Source organism: Prunus dulcis, chromosome 1, assembly GCF_902201215.1.
Source record: "Prunus dulcis chromosome 1, ALMONDv2, whole genome shotgun sequence".
NCBI classification, from domain to species: Eukaryota; Viridiplantae; Streptophyta; class Magnoliopsida; order Rosales; family Rosaceae; genus Prunus; species Prunus dulcis.
Genome location: NC_047650.1, coordinates 2,708,045 through 2,727,213, shown reverse-complemented (window position 1 = coordinate 2,727,213; position 19,169 = coordinate 2,708,045). Strand labels below are relative to the sequence as shown.

Genomic DNA, 19,169 nt, shown 5'->3' with positions numbered 1-19,169 from the left:
AATATCTTTCGTTTATTCTTTCTATCTCATTATTAAATTTGAATTACATCACATCAATCATTTTGTCCTAATTTAATTTAATTTGTTCCTTATAATTTTTTGACCAACCTATTCACCTCACTTTAGGCAGTTTTTATCTATCCTATAAGTATTTTCAAAGTTCGAACATAAGACCACTAGTCTGCAAGTCAATGCCCCTTTTTATTGGGCTAGACTCCGTTGGCTTTTTCAAGTGGTTTCTAGGGAAAAGTAGCCCCCCAAAGTAAACGTATTGACTCTAAACCCGCATATATTAGTTCACTAAGTTCCGTACCCACTAGTAAAAAAATAGTTGGCTCATTCAATTAAAAAAATTTGGCTCCGTTTGGTTGGTAATCTCATGACATATTTCACTTCCCTAAATTATTTGGCTCATAGACCAGAACCACTTTTCTTCGAGGCCAACTGGAATATATCTCAACTTAATTGGTTTTCAACAAAGGACCCAGATCCTCTCCTTATTTATAAGCTTAATTGGCAATGACAGGTTCTGCTCCGAGAATTATCAAGCATGAGCTCATATAGATCGATATAGTCCATGCTTTATGTATAATAAAGATGTTTTAAGTTACACATAGTTCGTGGTACATGACTAAATATTAGTTGAGCAAACTTACAAACGTAATTAAACACGGGAATGAGCAACCAGCTGCCCCAAATATCCAAAGGAGTATATGAGCATAGTAAGGGAAGCTCTTATTTTATCATGCATATATTAACCTAGCCAGCTATATACATATAACTAGTGAAGTGAGCTAGGCTCTTAGTTGAAAGGACAAGCTTTTGAGGGTGGCTTCAGCGAGCCTTTGGTATTCCACATGCAGACTCATCATCATGGTGGGGTAATTGGCGGCTTAGCTACCACTGCCAGGGCTGGGTATTTGGGGTGGTGGCCTCCGGCGTCTTGGGGGCGGTGGGGGATTGAGAATTGGCAGGGGAGGTGGCGGATGGGTTTTAAATCGTCTCATAGGTCCTAGCTCATGCCAAGTGTGCAGCTCATATTGCTGACACTAAATTGTATGGCTGAGATCATATTCTCTGCTGTACAAATTGGAATGTTCTGTTAGAAATGAAATCAGTGTGTGCATTGCATTATTCCAATCATTTCTCTCTGCAACAGATTCTCTCCTCTCTCTTTCTCTCTACAACTTTGTCTCATATACTTAGTGTGCAAGAAATCTACTGTTATATAGAAACTTCAACATGGTATCAGTAGCGAAGGTTCTGATCTGAGACTGGGCGTAGTGAAATCAATCCAGCTGAAGGTTGCATTATCTAGTCTCACATGGCTGGATCTAGCATGAGTGAGCTTCGTGCTCCCATCTTCAATGGAAGCAACTACGATTTCTGGAGAATAAAGATGTGCACAATCTTCAAATCTCACAAGCTGTGGGATCTGGTTGAGAATGGATATGGGCAATCTGTGAAGAAGGAAGAAGGAGAAGATCTGACAGCAGCTCAAAAGCTTGCTGTGGAAGAAATTATTGCCAAAGATGCTAAGGCATTGGGCCTGATTCAGAATGCAGTTTCTGATGATATTTTTCCCAGAATTGCTTTGAAGGAATCAGCCAAGGAAGCATGGGAAATCCTGCAGCAAGAATTCAGAGGAGACAAGAAGGTAAGATCTGTGAAACTTCAAGCTCTTAGGAGAGAATTTGAATACACTCGTATGCATGATGATGAATCATTGTCTGGATATGTCACTAAACTACTTGAGCTAGTAAATCAAATGAAGGCTTATGGTGAAGAATTAACTGAACAGAGAATTGTTCAGAAACTCTTGATTAGTTTATCCAGAGAATATGATTCCATTGCTGAGGTTATAGAGGAGACAAAAGATACAGAAACTATAGGGGTTCAAGAGGTTATAGGATCTCTAAAATCTCATGAACAAAGGCTGCAGAGGCATAATGAGAGAGTGACTGAGAAGGCTTTCTCTAGTTTGAATGTGAGCTCTAAAGATCAGTCTAACACAGGGCAGGCAGGGGGTTCCAAATCCAAAAAGAATTGGAAATCTCAGAAAGGGAAGAAGTGGGACTCAAAGTCTGAAAACAATTCTAAAAAGGAATGTCAGACTGAGGGAGCAAAGGTGCCTTGCAAAACCTGTGACAAATTGCACTTTGGTGTCTGCTGGTTTAAAGGCAAACCTAAATGTTATAAATGTGATAGGTTTGGTCATATAGCCAAAGACTGCAAGGGAAAACCAGAAGCTACTAACTATGCATCACACAAGGAGGAAGAAGGCAACATGTTCTATGCTTGTCATGCTGCTGCAATAGTGAAAAATAATGGTGTGTGGTATGTGGACAGTGCATGCAGCAACCACATGACTTCACAAGCATCCCTTCTAGTCAATATTGACACCAAAGTCACTGCAAAGGTAAAAATGGGCATTGGAGACTTAGTGGAAGCAACTGGAAAAGGAACTTTGGTGATTGACACTAAAGCTGGGCCTAGATATATCAAAGAGGTTATGCTTGTACCAGGATTGGATGAAAACTTACTTAGTGTAGGTCAAATGGTAGAGCATGGCTACTATCTTGTCTTTGGTGATTCTATGGTTGAAATATTTGATGACAGGTCAATGGAGAATCTGCTGGCAAAGGTTTCCATGACAGGAAACAGATGCTTCCCACTGTCATTGAAATATGCAAATTCAGTGGCTATGAAAGCAACAATTGAAGAATCCACTTGGTATTGGCATAGGAGGTTTGGCCATTTGAATATGCAGAGTCTGAAGTTGTTACAACAACAGGAGCTGGTCTATGGTCTGCCTGAAATCGGAAATGCAAACAGAATTTGCCAAGACTGTGCAATTGGAAAATCCCACAGAGAGGCTTTTGGTAAAGAGAAAATTTGGAGAGCTAGTTTACCTCTGGAGCTGGTTCATTCAGATGTTTGTGGTCCAATGCAGACCACATCAATAGGTGGAAACAAATATTTTTTGACTTTCATTGATGACTGCACCAGAATGTGCTGGGTGTACTTCATGCAATTCAAGTCAGAAGTTTTAATATTTTCAAGAAATTTAAGGCTATGGTAGAACTACAAAGTGGATACAAACTGAAGAAACTTAGGAGGGACAGAGGTGGGGAATATACCTCTGCTGAATTTCTGCAGTTTTGTGAAGAAATTGGGTTGGAAAGACAACTAACTGTGGCCTATTCACCTCAGCAAAATGGGGTTGCTGAGAGAAAGAACAGGACCATTGTTGAGATGAGTAAAACAATGATGAAAGAGAAGAAACTACCATACAAATTTTGGGGAGAAGCAGTGAATACTGCTGTCTATATTAGAAATAGATGCCCCACAAAAGCTTTAGAAAATGTCACTCCATTTGAAGCTTTTAGTGGAAGAAAGCCTGGGGTTAAACACTTAAAAGTGTTTGGTTCTATATGTTTCTGTCATGTGCCTAATCAGTTGAGGTCTAAACTGGAAGATGCAGCTGTTAAGTGCATTTTTGTTGGCTATGGCAAATGTGAAAAGGGGTACAAAGTGTACAATTTGCAAACCAACAAGATCACTACATCTAGAAGTGTGATCTTTGATGAGAACTCACTATGGGATTGGGACACACAAACTGTTGATTCTGTCACAGTTCAGATGAGGTCTGAAGACACTTCCAGAAGTAGTGAAGAGGAGCATGAAGAAACAATGATAGACATTCCCAGTCCACCTCAAGTAACTACAGCTGCTACTAATGTTGCTTCACCAAGTGATTCTCCAAGTTCTACACCTGTAAAGCTTAGAGACATCACTGAGATTTATGCTAGATGCAATATGAGCATCATTGAGCCAGAGAACTTTGCTGAAGCATCAAAGGATAAAGCTTGGCAAAAGGCAATGGAAGCAGAAATGGAAATGATTGAGAAAAATGAGACTTGGGAACTAGTTGATAGACCAAGTGATAAACCTATGATTGGTGTGAAATGGGTTTATAAGACCAAATTGAACCTTGATGGCTCAATACAGAAGCATAAAGCTAGGCTGGTGGTCAAAGGCTATGCACAAAAGCCTGGAATCGACTTCAATGAGACCTTTGCTCCTGTGGCCAGACTTGACACAATTAGAACTCTCATAGCTTTGGCAGCTCAAAAGGGGGGGAAATTATACCAGTTAGATGTCAAGTCTGCATTCCTAAATGGTGTGCTTAAGGAGGAAGTCTATGTAGATCAACCGGATGGTTTTGTAACTACAAACTATGAAGACAAAGTGTACAAGTTGAAGAAAGCCTTGTATGGTTTGAAACAGGCTCCAAGAGCCTGGTATGAGGAAATCAATGCCTACCTTGTTAGCTGTGGTTATGTCAGAAGCACAAGTGAGGCTACTTTGTATTGCAAGACTAAGGAAGACTCTGGAACTCTAATAGTCTCAATCTATGTTGATGACATTGTATATACAGGCAGCAGTGAAGAATTAATTGATGAATTCAAGACTGAAATGATGAGAAGGTATGAAATGACTGATCTAGGCCTTTTATATCATTTCCTTGGTATGGCAGTGATTCAAACTGAATCCTGCATTTTCATAAATCAAAAGAAGTATGCTCTAACTTTGCTGGACAAGTTTGGTTTGAAGCAATGTAAGCCGGTCAGTACTCCTCTGGTGGCAACTGAAAAATTGTGCAAAGATGATGGAAGTGATCCTGCAGATGAGAATGAGTACAGACAGATTGTGGGCAGTCTATTGTATTTGACAGCTACAAGACCAGACATAATGTTTGCAGCTAGCCTATTAGCTAGATTCATGCATTGTCCAACAAAGAAACACTATGGGACAGCCAAGAGAGTGCTGAGGTATATTCAAGGCACCATTGATTTTGGTATTGAATATCAGAAAGGAAAAGAAGCCATCCTAATTGGATATTGTGATAGTGATTGGGGAGGAAGCCAAGATGACATGAGAAGCACCTCTGGCTATGCTTTCTCTTTTGGCAGTGGAGTATTTTCTTGGGCATCAGTCAAGCAACATAGTGTTGCTCTCTCCATAGCTGAGGCTGAGTATGTCAGTGCAAGTGAAGCTACTACACAAGCAATATGGTTGAGGTTTGTTCTAGAGGATTTTGGAGAATTGCAAACTGATGCAACTCCATTAATGGTGGACAACACTTCTGCCATTGCAATGACAAGAAATCCTGTTTTCCATCAGAAAACCAAACACATCAACCGCAGGTATCATTTCATCCGAGATGCTTTACAAGATGGAGTGGTGGACTTGAGATACTGCAGGTCTGAAGAACAAGTGGCTGACATTTTCACTAAAGCTCTGTCTAAAGACAGGTTTAACTATCTTAGAGGATTGCTTGGTGTTAAACCAGTTAACAATTTAGAAGGGAATGTTGAAATGTAAATTCTGTTACTGGTTTAAATGTGTTAGTTGACAGGTGTAAGGCTTAGATTAGTTTCTAGAGTGTAGGTCTCATAGGTCCTAGCTCATGCCAAGTGTGCAGCTCATATTGCTGCCACTAGATTGTATGGCTGAGATCATATTCTCTGCTGTACAAATTGGAATGTTCTGTTGAAATGAAATCAGTGTGTGCATTGCATTATTCAATCATATTTTCTCTGCCAAACAGATTCTCTCTCTCTCTCTTTCTCTCTACAACTTTGTCTCATATACTTTGTGTGCAAGAAATCTACTGTTTTATAGAAAACTTCAACAGCGGGTAGAGGTTTGGGGGTGGTGGCCTCCGGCCGCGTCTTGGGGGCGGTGGGGGATTGAGAATTGGCAGGGGAGGTGGGGCTGGAGGTGGTGGTGATGGCCTGTGCCTTGGTTCTGGAGCCGGATATCCGGGTGGTCGGCGCCTGTACTCTTGGTTTGCAAGCTTTCTCTTTGGTCCTTTGAGATGTTTGCCACCTGGCACTGGCAGAGACTCTTGTTCAAAGGAGTTTGCTGCTTCCAAAGGAAGTGGCTCGTGTATTGATCTGTGGTGATCAACACCAAGAGAAGAAGTGCTGACAAGCAACACACCCAGGAATAGCAACAACACTAATTGCAGGGATTTAGGACGCATCCTTTTTTTTGCTAGCTAGCTAGTTGGGAGTGAGCCTAGATGGTGCAAACTAGTAGTATATATGGTGTTTATGCTTGAGGCCACATTTATTGGACTAGATCATATCGCACTTGATGTACATGCCAAATCTGCTATAGACACTGATTGGTTGATACTAATACCAATCTACAATATATGATTCACATTGTTGATATTTTGTTCATATTATGAAGTATATTGATAAAGTATTACCAACAAATTAGTTACTTAACCGAAATCTTTTTACGTAATTTTTTTTTAACAGATACAAAATACTTATATTGACATATCATTTTGTGGACGTATTTAGTCAGTCTGTTTTTCTTTTTGGGTTGCCAAAGGATGAGATTCAATCATCCAAGTATACGAATTTTGGAGCAAGGTCTTGGAGAGTTTAAATAATTAAGTTCCTGGCCTCATTATACATAGGTTTTTTTAATATAAGGGGGAGGGAGGTTACTCACATGCACACACTACCAAAATGTCATGGAGGTTTGAACCAAAGACCACTGGTTCGCAAGTCAAAACCATTTTTCACTGGACTAGATCCCGTTGGCCTCATTATTATACACAATTAGTCTAGCACCATTCAAAGATATCGAGGAAAAAATTGTAGAGAATAGATGATCTAAACCACTTTGCTTATTCTCATGGTTGCATCAAAGGTACAGAGATTTTGTATCTAAATACGTATGCCTAGTGTCTTGGGTGTGTATATCTTTTCTGTGGTTTAGTTTACATTAAGCATTTACTTTAATTTCTATGTAGTAGTCTTCCTTCTTCATTTGCTAGAAACCAAGGGATCGCGATGACCAATCATCATAGGATAGAGAAAGGCAAACAAGATATAAAAAATTAGTGCATTACTCTTCCTTGTTCGTTGGCATATGTAGACAAATTATGTCAAGTGCGTTAGTCTGACTTTTTCTGTGGCTCACATCGACGCCAAATTGCAATGATATTGATAGATACAAAATTAAAGACAACTACAAATGGCTAATTAAAGCACTAAAAAAGGAACTGAGTCGTGTTCCAAAGTGCAATGATGTTTTGTGGAATCCAGTTCTACACACCCAAAATGGGAACATGACAGAATGAATGACACGGCTAAAGTCGGTAGTGTGAATCCAGAAAGATATGTGATGCAGAATTTTGCAGCAATTGCAGCTATAAAAAAAGAGGAAATCCTCCTCCCCTACATACCAGTTTACAAAAGGGGTTTTCAAAAAACTGCTTTGGAAAATGAAAAATTATGCGTCTGGAAGTTTGACACGAGAACAAAAAATACAAGTGTTTGATGCTGATATTTGAAAAGGGAAAAAGCAATAAGTATGCGCTTGGTAGAATTCTTTTATAAATATATTATTTAAGAAAATTTTATTACTATTTCCTTACTAAATTATTATTCTAATCTTGTTAACATTAAGGCTTTTTTTTTTTTTTATAGAATATATATATGCACTATATATCAGTTCCCTTCTATAAATTGTTTTTCAATGATCAAAACCATATATTTTATAAGTATATATTCATAGATCATTATCCTTGGAAAAAATTATACAAATCAAAAACCGTTTCGACATCTAATTGTGTTCTACAAAATCAATGAATATAGTGCTTTAAGAAAGTACTAAAATTTCAAAATTTTAATTGACTGATCAAATGATTTCGGATTCAAGTGATTTTTTTACAGAGATGATCTTTCAAGAAAGTGTTGAATTATACAAATCAAGGAGTAAACTAAAAAAAAATTCATTGTTATTAAATAAAAACCATAAATCATAGTGTCATGTGTCTTTGTTCGTAGTAGGAAACCATCTTTGGGGTGGTGGTTGCAATAGTGGTGGAACATGGGAGATGAAACTCAGTAATTGAAAAAAAGAAAAAACCCCTACATTACATAGGACATAATTATCAAGTGAGTTTAGAATGAAAGATCTAAAGATTGCAAATCAAATTAATAAACGATTTAACACATATTGGAGAACCCTAACGAACGATACTTCAAATTGATTTACAAAGGGTACTTAGCTTGTATGGTAAGAAGAAAGTGAGCGGCGTTTTCATGCTATATATACTAGTTAATCCAAGTCCATACGTAGCAGTAGTAGTAAAGTAAAGGCTTATAAAATGATTATATTACATCCCACCCGCGTGCATGCAGCACTTATTTTGATGCATATACGTACATATTGAGATAGCTTGCTAGCTAGCTTCATAATAATTTAGTGAGGTGAGGTGGGCACTTAGGTGAATGGACTAGGTAGGTTCTAACGGTGGCTTGCACAAACGGGTCTTCGGCATCCTTTAGTGCAGCTTCATCAAGTGTGGGGTAACTGGCGGGTTGTGTTTTGGAGTGGTGGCGGTGGTACCGGGGCTCTGTTTTGGGGCTGGTGGTGGTGGCGGAATGAGGTTTGGGGGTGGTCTCCTTGCTGGTGGTGGTGGTGGCGTGCGCTTTCTGGGTGGTGGTGGTGGTGGGTTGAGATTTTGGGGTGGCGGTGGTGGCGGAATGAGGTTTGGGGGTGGTCTCCTTGGTGGTGGTGGCGGAATGAGGTTTGGGGGTGGTCTCCTTGGTTGTGGTGGTGGCGGCGTGAGCTTTTTGGGGGGTGGTGGTGGTGGGTTGAGATTTTGGGGTGGCGGTGGTGGCGGAATGAGGTTTGGGGGTGGTCTCCTTGGTGGTGGTGGCGGCGGCGTGCGCTTTTGGGGTGGTGGGTTGAGATTTTGGGGTGGCGGTGGTGGCGGAATGAGGTTTGGGGGTGGTATCCTTTGTGGTGGTGGCGGCGGCGTGCGCTTCTGGGGGGGTGGTGGTGGTGGGTTGAGATTTTGGGGTGGCGGTGGTGGGTTGAGGTTTTGTGGCGGCGGCGGCGGCCTGTTTTTTGGGGGTGGTCTCGGGTTGCTCTTTGGGGGTGGTGGTGGGTTAAGGTTTGGTGGTGGTGGGCGTAAGTTTGGGGGCGGTGGTGGTGGGCTGAGGTTTGGGGGTGGTGGTGGGTTGAGTTTAGGTGTAGGTGGTGGTGGCGGCTTGTGTTTTTGGGGCGGAGGTGGCTTGTGTTTTTGGGGCGGAGGTGGCTTGTGCTTCGGGGGCGGTGACATTGGTCTCTTACGTTTGCCACCAAATGGCAGCAACTCTTGTTCAAGGGAGTTTGCTGCTTCCAAAGGAGGAGGACGCTTATAAATTGGTAGCTTCTGTGGTGGTCTATGGTGATCAGCACCAATACAAGTGGTGAGAAGAAGCAGACCAAGGAGCAGCAACATCAATTGCAGGGATTTAGGACACATTGTATGGCCAGCTAGCTAGTTGGAGCATTGAGTTCTAGATGGTGCAAAACTGAAGTCTTGGTCTTCCTTTTTTATAAGAGGTAACAACTCTAAACCACATATAAAGGCAGTTGATGTATGGGTTTTTTCCTGTGAGTTGTGAGTTCGGCACTCACTTACCTCCCACAACACTCATTTCCCATCAGAGAATTTTGAATGAGCATGGCTCCTTAAAATTAAAGAGGAGCTTCTCCTTAAAATCAACGGAGTTTTTAGACTTGTCAAATTCGAACAATATTGACAAAGTTTCAAGAAATAAAATAAAATAAAACAATTTGACCGTGTCAAAAACACATTAATTGATTGTAAGGAGGAACTCCTCTTCAATTTGAAGGAGCCAATCTTTTTCCATTTTGGATATAGTAATATAATTAATTAGGCGTTCATATTTACTCTTCTTTCTTATATACAAGTCAATATTTAAAGAGGGAAATTCGAACACAAGATCCTGAGTGCAGAAGTAATTGCTATTGCTACATTTATTCATTTATCATAATTTAAACAAGTCTTTTTGGGGACGAAAGAATCATTTTCAATTTTATTTATTTCAAACAAATAAGACATTTTAACATATATTAGACACAAAATTTGGTGGAAAATTTAGGGAATAGTTTTGTTGTTTTGCTTAGCCCATTTTAGGAGAAAAACTTGTATATCACAGGTATAGAATTATTTTGTTATTCCCAACCAATCATGTCATGTCATACATAATAAGAATTTCACATGACATAACATAATTGGATAATAATAACAAAACAATGCTATTCCTGTGACATACAAGTTCATCTCCCATTTTAGAATCCACCAATTTAGTTGTTAAGCTGGATTATCAACAGAAGTTGCACTGGGAACAGGTTCTTGGGAAGTTGCAATAATTAACCACTAATAAGCAAATGACCAATCTTAGGACGCATGGCTGAAAAAGATAAAAACCAGTACACATAATTTTCAAGTGTAGAATTTAATTTTTTTTGGTCGAGACAAGTGTAGGAATTTGGTCTAGCGACAAACTGTATATATCTAGTGCGTTACTCCGACTTTCTTCGTGTCTGTGTCTCGCATCATAGACACAAAGAAAGTTTATCTCCAAAAAGAAAATAAAAAAGTTAAAGATACAAAGACAATCATCGCAGAGTTTATTATTATTTTTTCTTTTGGCAACAAGTTCAAAATTTTCATTAGTTTCAGGCAGAAAAGTTCGAAAAAATTTCTTAAAGAAAAGAAGGCCAAGCCTGTGAAATATTGGGCTTAAACAACGAAACAACGAAAGCTTATAAAGAAAATAAATACAAGAAACAATGAAACGAAAGACTCAATTTGGGTTCAACCGCAACCCCAACCCTAACCCAAATTAAATTGATTTGGGTTACTTACAATTTCGGTTCTGGACATACATTCAATTTTCTCCGATGGGGTGAAGAGTTACGCCATGACCCTACTCTTATATACAATCCCAATTAAAGAATGTGAATTATTCGATTTCAGTTCTAAACATAAAAAGTACGCAATCGTATTGTACAGAAGTGTCAATTTGTTTATAGTATACAATATCCTTTAACTGCATTCTGTTTTTAGCCAAATGGAAATGTCAAAGTATTGCTCAAAGAAAGTCGAGAATATCTTTCAAATAACGTTATTTAAAGAATCTCTCAATTAAAACTCCTTATATATATATAATTTATTATAATGATACATCTTTCAAATTACACAAGAGTATGTAGCAAGTACATTTATTAAAAAGCTAGCTAAACATGAAGTTGAGTATGTTTCATGCTCATGACCAGTGACTGATCTATTAAGCCGCAATAAGGTGCAGTTGCACTTTTCCCCTCTCGTGGTGATGCACTCCAGGTGTTCGACAAAATGACTCAACCAAAGTCTATTTGTTGCGTTGCGTTGCTGCCTGCACGTCTAATTTTTTTTTTTTTTTTTTTAAAGTCTTGGTTAAAATGACGACGTTTTGGGCCAGGGGAAAAAAAAAAAAAAAAACCTTAAGAGGAGGTGGACTGCAGTTTATGGGCTTTCAACAACATGCTTAGGCCTGCATTTCGTTGGCTTTCAAAAGTCTTTAAACATGTTTTTCTTTCTTATTTAAACAAGGATTACAAAAAGATTTTAAAAATAAAGAAGTCAATTGGGTTGCTATTACTGCGTTTTTTTTTCCTTCTTCCCCAAAACGTAAGTTTGTTGTGCTGGTTTTTTTTTTTTTTTTTTCCCTTCTTGACCAAAAGCCAATCCGTTTCTTCTTTTTTTCCCTCTCTTTTGTAATATGCTTTTTAATTTATTTTTTCTGATTTGGCCCTTATGATCATTATTCAGTAGTAAATTCGACACGACTAGAATTATGATCAATCATAATTTATTTAATTTTTTATATATATAAAGTTTGTATTTACTTGCCAGTACTCATGACTGGGAAGTAAATACGAGTGCATAACAACAACAAACGGGCTCCAGCATGAATAACTTAAGCTAGTAGCAGTAGTAGTAAAACAAAGCTAATAACAGAGTAATATTACATCATCATGCATGCAGATGCAGCTCTTATTTTTATACACGTCGATGTATAATAACCTAGCTAGCTACATATAATTAGTTAGCTAGGCATGCATGCACTTAGTTTGATGGAGGAGGTTTGTAGGGTGGCTTGTAGGGGTTATGTGGTGGTTTCTTCCCTGGAGGCTTGTACGGGGCTTCGACATCCTTCAATGGCACTGCTGCCTCATTATCAAGCGGTGTTGGCGGCCTGTGCTTTGGGGGTGGTCTCGGACCCTTAGGAGGCTTGCCATCCAATTCAATGGAGTTTTCTGCTTCCAAAGGAGGTGGCTTGTGTGGTGGTTTATGTGGAGGTTTATGGTGATCATGATCAGCAAGAGAACAAGTGGTGAGAAGCAGCACACCCAGGGACACCACCAGCAGGAATTTGGGAGACATTATTGTTAAGGTATAGCTAGTGAGTGATATTGTGGATGGTACAAATTTGGTGTAAGTGTGTGCCCTTTTATAGGACTGGAGGCCAATACTGTCAGGACACTTGTGTTTGTGCACTTAATTTCTATATAGACCAAAGTTTGTAAATTCTCTTGGGAAAGTTACAGATACATAAATTATAGAGTGATAGGACCATTCGTAGCCCACCAATCGAGTTGAAAAGTTGGATTATTAGGTGAAATTGTAAGAAATTTGTGACTAAAGTAATCAAGAGCATTTATCCTTTCACTTCTTATTGTGTGTTCGACTCTCATTTTCTCTATTGTTGCAACTAAAATATTAGGGTAGGAGTTCGAATACAGAACCTTAAGTATAAGGTAACTGCTCTTAACCACTTGAGATAGAAGTTCTTTACATATAAAAAGTTATATTTGAAAATGAAACACTAACAAATCATATGAACTTGTCAACAATCCTTGATGACCCTAACACTTCTTTATAATTATAAGCACCAAGGATGAAGCTTCTCTTAATTTCTACGCAGTGGTCTTGCTTCTCCATTTGCAAAAGACCATGGGATTGACGAACAATCAAGGATACAGATCTAGCATCATGACCCTGATAAAAAAGATAAACACGTATACTATTAACATCTGGTCTATCTACAACTTATGGTGCATCAATTTGAGTTTTACATCAACACGTAATTGCAAATTAGATAGGTACAAAACTAAAGACAGTATAATTTCCTTCATTAACCGGATGGCATATCCACCTTTTGGTAAAGTTTTATGGATAAAGTTAATATTATAAGCATGTCGACAACCAAATTCTACCTCTTAATTATGTATAATATGGCAATCGGCTTTCTTTTAAGAGAACCTCTTTACAAAACAGATATCTTTTTTTAACCATCGGGGGGGCTAATATTGTTAACGGAAAAAGCATATACAAAATACATTCTACATCTTTTTTCCTCCCTTGAAAATGAACCTTCTTTGTGACTAGTTGGTTCCTATCGTTTTTTTTTCCTTTTTCCCTATACTTTTTGAATATTAGTGTTAGCTTTTTCTTTGTCTTTTCAAACCAACCCCCCTCCCCCCCTCTTCTTTCCTTTTTTATTATTGTTATCGTTGCCAAGTTTCATTTTGCTACCTAGCCCTTTCCCCTTTTTATCCCTAGCTATTTCATATTGCTACCTAATCATCTTTTGTTATTCATTCCTATTTCAGATTTAATGCATGCTGACACACATATCACCAAGCATATAAAACGCCTAGATTGATGGATACTTTTAAGCATTGGTGGACCTAGTAAGGCGCAAGGAGGTGCAGCTGCACCTTCTTTAGCCAGAAAAACCATTGTAAGTGCTTCAAATTGCCTCTTTGCTTAACTGGTAGCTGCATCTCCTCTAGCCGGAAAAACCATTGTAGGTGCTTGAAATTGCTACTTTGCTCAACTGGTGTACAAATTATCTTATTTCTATTTTCAACATTTAAGTAAATGTCTTTGTCCTTCTACTTTTATTTATTTTTATATTACTCTATTTATTTAAGTTTACAATGTAAATAAGGAAGTACCCCCCATTTGGATTCAAATAAAAATACTAGAAAATCAAATTCCCACCAAATCAAAATATGAAAATTCAGTTTTAGTGCAAAATACGATTTAGGCTAAAAATGATAGCTCATTAAGTCAATATATACTTCATACTAAAATCCCATAAAATCAAGTTTTCTTATTTGATGTGTAAGGAATAAAAGCCGCCAAAAAGTATCTTGAGAAAATGATTATTTCAAAAAACCATTTTTCATACTTAATCAATATTGCACCTCCGTTAAAAAATTTCTGGGTCCGCCAGTACTTCTAAGTGCTTAAGTTGTCATCTAGTTTTCTTCTAGGTCTGCAAGGACTTGATAATTGTTTGTTGTATGTACGTGTGATTTTGTGTATATTAATCTCAGGTCCGTGACTAGTTGCTGACTAGTCATATATTGTTCAAGAACATTGTATTTATTCTATCCTTCTATACTCTAGTTATAGTTTAAATTTACCCCTTTCGCCCAAGTACCATTTTCACATTCCTTGAAAATGAACCTTCTCTGTGACTATTGGGTTCCTTTTTTTTTTTTTTGTTTTATATACTTTTTCCTTATACTTTTTGAATATATTAATGTTAGCTTTTTCTTTGTGTTTTACTAACTTTTTACTTCCTTCCTTTCCCCTTTTCCTTTTCTATTATTGTTATCGTTGCCAAGTTTCATTTTGCTACCTAATTAAGTTTAGCCCCTTCCCCTTTCTATCCCTAGCTATTTCACCAAGTTGATCAGCCATTTATACTCTCCTTTTGTCTGTTACATTTGAGCTTGAGGTGTCAATTGCATTTTTTTGTCTATTTTATTTATATTTTATTTATAAATATATATATACTAACAAGATTTATTATTTTGTTGGAAAAAAAAAAGTCAATGACTTTATTTGAAGTACATTAAAATAGAAAATAACTAGATTATTGTTCGGTTTAAAAAATTGAAAAATAAAGATAATGATTTTATTTATAAAGAAAAAACATTGTATTTTAAAATATATTATTAGAAAAAAGAAACATACTTGAATTTAATATACAAATATAATAATATTATGTAATAATTTTCTCTAAAATAAATATAATTTAATAAATGAGCTTTAAATGAGCCGGCCCGTTGGGCTTCGAGTAGGCTTAATCCATTGGACCAAATTTCCTCATCATGGCCCGCCCAAAAATACTAGTCATGTTGTGTCAAGCCGTACACAATCAGCCCAAATTCATACCTTGCTTGGGCCGTCCCGACCTGTTTGACACTCTACTTCCAATGGTGCCAACGCTCTTTATAGTAGTTATTCAATTCGTCGCAAAAATTGGCGAAAGAAGATTTTCTACTGAATTGAATAACGCCGAAGTCAAGGAGTTAATAAATTTTGCTGTTTTTTCTCTATCTAGTAGCATAGATTCAAGGATTCCACTCTTAGGAAACAATTCCACATCCGTCACAATGTCCACCAGTTAGTCCATGACAAAGACATAATTGGTGATGTAATGATCATTTAACTCACACTGCTCATAGGCAGTAAGATTGGGGATTTTTTTTTCTGTTGAACCCCGTATTCGTAGCTTCCATTGTCAAATTTAAATGGGCCGACGGGTCTCTGGCCGACTCGGCCAATTGAATTGAATTGGGTCATTTTGATCCATCTAAAAATACAAAACATAGTGTATTGAGTTTTATTTAATTGAACTGAACTCATGATGTGCTCAGGCTAGCCTAACCTATTTGAGCTACTCTTTAGCATATGCTTTTCTACACAAGCCGACGAATATTCCTGAAGGTGTAAAATCTTCAATTTCTTTATATTTAAGGATGGATATTGTGAACTCATTTTCACTAGTTATCCCACTATATAAATATTTAGACTCACACTTAAACCAGTATTGAATCTGTTGATGCCAAACGTGATTCGATAGCAAAGATGGAAATTTAAGATTACAATAACCATAAAACAAAAAATATATACATGGTTATTGAACTAGTTTGTGATACAATTCAATGTGAGATATCAGTTTTGGTTAGTAACTATTGTGTGGTGGTTTATGGTGATCATGATCAGCAAGAGAACAAGTGGTGAGAAGCAGCACACACAGGGACACCACCAGCAGGAATTTGAGAGACATTATTGTTAAGGCATAGCTAGTGAGTGATACTGTGGATGGTACAAAATCGGTTAAGTGTGAGCCCTTTTATAGGACTGGAGGCCAATACTGTCAGGACACTTTTGTTTGTGCACTTAATTTCTATATAGACCAAAGTTTGTAAATTCTCTTGGGAAAGTTACAGATACAGAAATTATAGGGTGATAGGACCATTTGTAGCCCACCAATCGAGTTGAAAAGTTGGATTATTAGGTGAAATTGTAAGAAATTTGTGATTAAGGTAATTAAGAGTATTTATCTTTTCACTTGTTGTTGTGTGTTCGACTCTCACTTTCTCTATTATCGCAACTAAAATATTAGGGGAGGAATTCGAATACAGGACCTTAAGTGTATGGTAATTACTCTTAACCATTTGAGATAGAAGTCCTTTGCATATAGAAAGTTATATATGAAGTTGAAAAACTAACAAATCATATGAGCTTGTCAACAATCTTGATGACCCTAACACTTCTTTATAATATTATAAGCACCAAGGATGAGAACTTCTCTTAATTTCTACGCAGTGGTCTTGCTTCTCCATTTGCAAAAGACCATGGGATTGACGTACAATCTAGGATACAGATCTAGCATCATGACCCTGGGAAAAAAAGATAAACACGTATGGTCTATTAACATCTGATCTATCTACAACGCATGGTGCATCAATTTGAGTTTTACATCAACACGTAATTGCAAATTAGATAGGTACAAAACTAAAGACAATCTAATTTCCTGCATTAACCGGATGGCATATCGACCTTTTGGTAAATGTGCATGCATGGTGGTGGCAAACATGTTTAAAGGCAATTGATAATATGATAGAATTTGGATGTACGTGTCTATTGCCTATTGGACCGATGTATATGCAGCATAGTACTACGTTACAGTTCAGCCCAGTCTGGTCGTTTTTATGTATGGAGACGTAATTGCAAGTTCCAGTGGTAAAAGACAATTCAAGATGTTCTGTCTCAATCAATGGGATTATGTATAGCCACTTGGTATTTTTAATAAAAATTAGAATGTGGGCTCAATGAATGTAGCTTTGTTTGTGGATTCATACCATTTCTTTTAAATAAGATTTTAAAGAGCCCACGTCATTACATCATCGAAGACTAGTTATTTTGGTTGTATTATTTAGTTTTAGTGAAGCTTTTAGTCTTTGATCACAAAAATGGGTTATCCATAATTTTTTTGTGGTCAATAAAAATTGGGCACAAAAAGACAAAGGACGGTTTTGTGTTTCCACTACTCTTACCTACATGTCAAAACTAAAGCAAACATATACGACTTTTGAGGACTGAGAAATTCATTTTAGACCGTGGAGATGTTTTCTGTTCCTAAACGATTACAAATCATATGGGGCTCGCTAGATCCTTTTCAATCTCAAGAATTGATTGACTTCAGAAGGACTTTCCCACCTACACTGCTCACAAGTTTTTCAAAAGTTAAAGAACGTCCATTGTTAGTTTCTGGGACTTGTGGAAGCCTATGTGTCCCCTTGACAAATTGCACAATCAATTGGAGATATCAGCCGAATTGGTTTGGTTTTTTCAACAACAGAACTAGTAGTGGTTACATTATAAGGTCATCCAACATAGTGTTAATTTACTCATAAAGCAACTTTGTTATGTACATTCTCGCCGCCTGAAAACAACTTCTTTCGCATCATTCTGGTAAAGTATTATGGACCTCGTACATTGAAAATAATACACAAACAGGGTCTCAATTACTTTTTTCTTTTTCAAAATAAATAAAGTGACATAGCGTGATGATTAAAGGCTAACAAATGTAATTGATCAAGTAATAAAAGTAGGGAGTGTAATCATATAGATCTACAATTGCACAATCACAAGCTACAAATATTCAACAAAACCAACAGACAACTAGATTATAAAAGCATAGATCAAGTAATGAATAGATTGAATCAGAAAAAAAGGACGAGTTAGCAATAAAATCCTAGCAAATTGCATAAGAAAAAAGACCCCAAAATTTAACACATAAACCCTAAATCATAAAAAGCTAACAATAACAATTGAAATTGAAAATTAAATAAAAATTAAGAGAAATCTTACTAATATTAAAGAACCTATTGAATATAGATTGGTATAATTTTAAAAAGGAGGAGAGGGGTGGACTATTTTTTATTCACCTGGGTTTCATTTATACAATTAACACTAATTTTTTTCATCTCTAAATTTAGTACTATGCTAGAGCCCACTCTAGCCCATACACAAATCCACATGTGTTTGGAGGTTTTTAAACTCTGCACGCATAAATATGAGTAGAAGAACTAAATCAACTTAGCTATACTGTACTGACTCGATATGCTTAAAGTTAAGCAACCATTCTATAAGCCCTAGGGTTCCAGAGCCATTGTCCCAAGGCAATAATAGAGCCGACATGTTTGAAAATTACTGAGTGATCACACATTAGCATGTCGGCAGAGACTTTAACAAATCAAGGATCTTATCCTATAATGAAGACTTTACTGCTATATGTAAACAAACGATGAAGGGGACCACTAATAAATTATATGCAAAATAACGCGGCATGCATGCATTGGTAATTTGATGTGATAAAATTTTGGCGCACCTGGTGGCTATCAGGGAAAAAAGAGAAGGCAGTCAGATGACTCGCATACAAATATTTCATGCCTTCACATAGTCTTCTCACCATGCCGACCAAATGCACATGCACGCACAAGTATTTCTTGGCCAAACTTGAAGGGCACTTCAGTTTTTTTATTATAATGATCATCTCTAATTGAAAGCAATTCACATGATTGATCGTGTTAACAAGTTGCAATTAAATACAAATCCCAAGTGGGAAAAGGAGAAATCCCATTGTGGGCTAGCTAGCTAGCAGTATTAATATATAATTAAAACAAAAAACAAAAAGAAATGAGCTAAATTAGCCGTTCATCCTTCCACTCAGCACAGTAGACACTAGAATCAAGCAAAAGCTGTGGACTGACGAACACAAAATCTGTGTTGTGTACGCTGAAAACAATATATAGCTTTTGCTGAAAGTAAGTTAATTTTGCTAGAGTATAGAGAGAAATGAGAGTGAGAATGAGAGTTAAGATGAGATTGAGAGAGAAGATGGGAGAGAGGAGTAATAAAAGTG

General features: G+C 37.3%; 3 protein-coding genes across 3 annotated transcripts; 1 reads left to right on the top strand and 2 right to left on the bottom strand.

The window, feature by feature from the left end:
- Window positions 1-5,674: 5,674 nt before the first annotated feature.
- On the bottom strand, window positions 5,675-6,052 carry LOC117615473 (cAMP-specific 3',5'-cyclic phosphodiesterase 4D-like). The gene has a single exon (XM_034344557.1). The coding sequence runs from the start codon at window positions 6,050-6,052 to the stop codon at window positions 5,675-5,677; it is 378 nt and encodes a 125-aa protein (XP_034200448.1).
- A 2,425-nt stretch (window positions 6,053-8,477) lies between these two features.
- On the top strand, window positions 8,478-9,242 carry LOC117615464 (glycine-rich protein 23-like). Its single transcript, XM_034344545.1, has one exon. The coding sequence runs from the start codon at window positions 8,478-8,480 to the stop codon at window positions 9,240-9,242; it is 765 nt and encodes a 254-aa protein (XP_034200436.1).
- A 2,759-nt stretch (window positions 9,243-12,001) lies between these two features.
- Window positions 12,002-12,319, bottom strand: LOC117615452 (early nodulin-75-like). The gene has a single exon (XM_034344532.1). It carries the CDS (start codon window positions 12,317-12,319, stop codon window positions 12,002-12,004), a length of 318 nt encoding a protein of 105 aa, XP_034200423.1.
- Window positions 12,320-19,169: the final 6,850 nt, after the last annotated feature.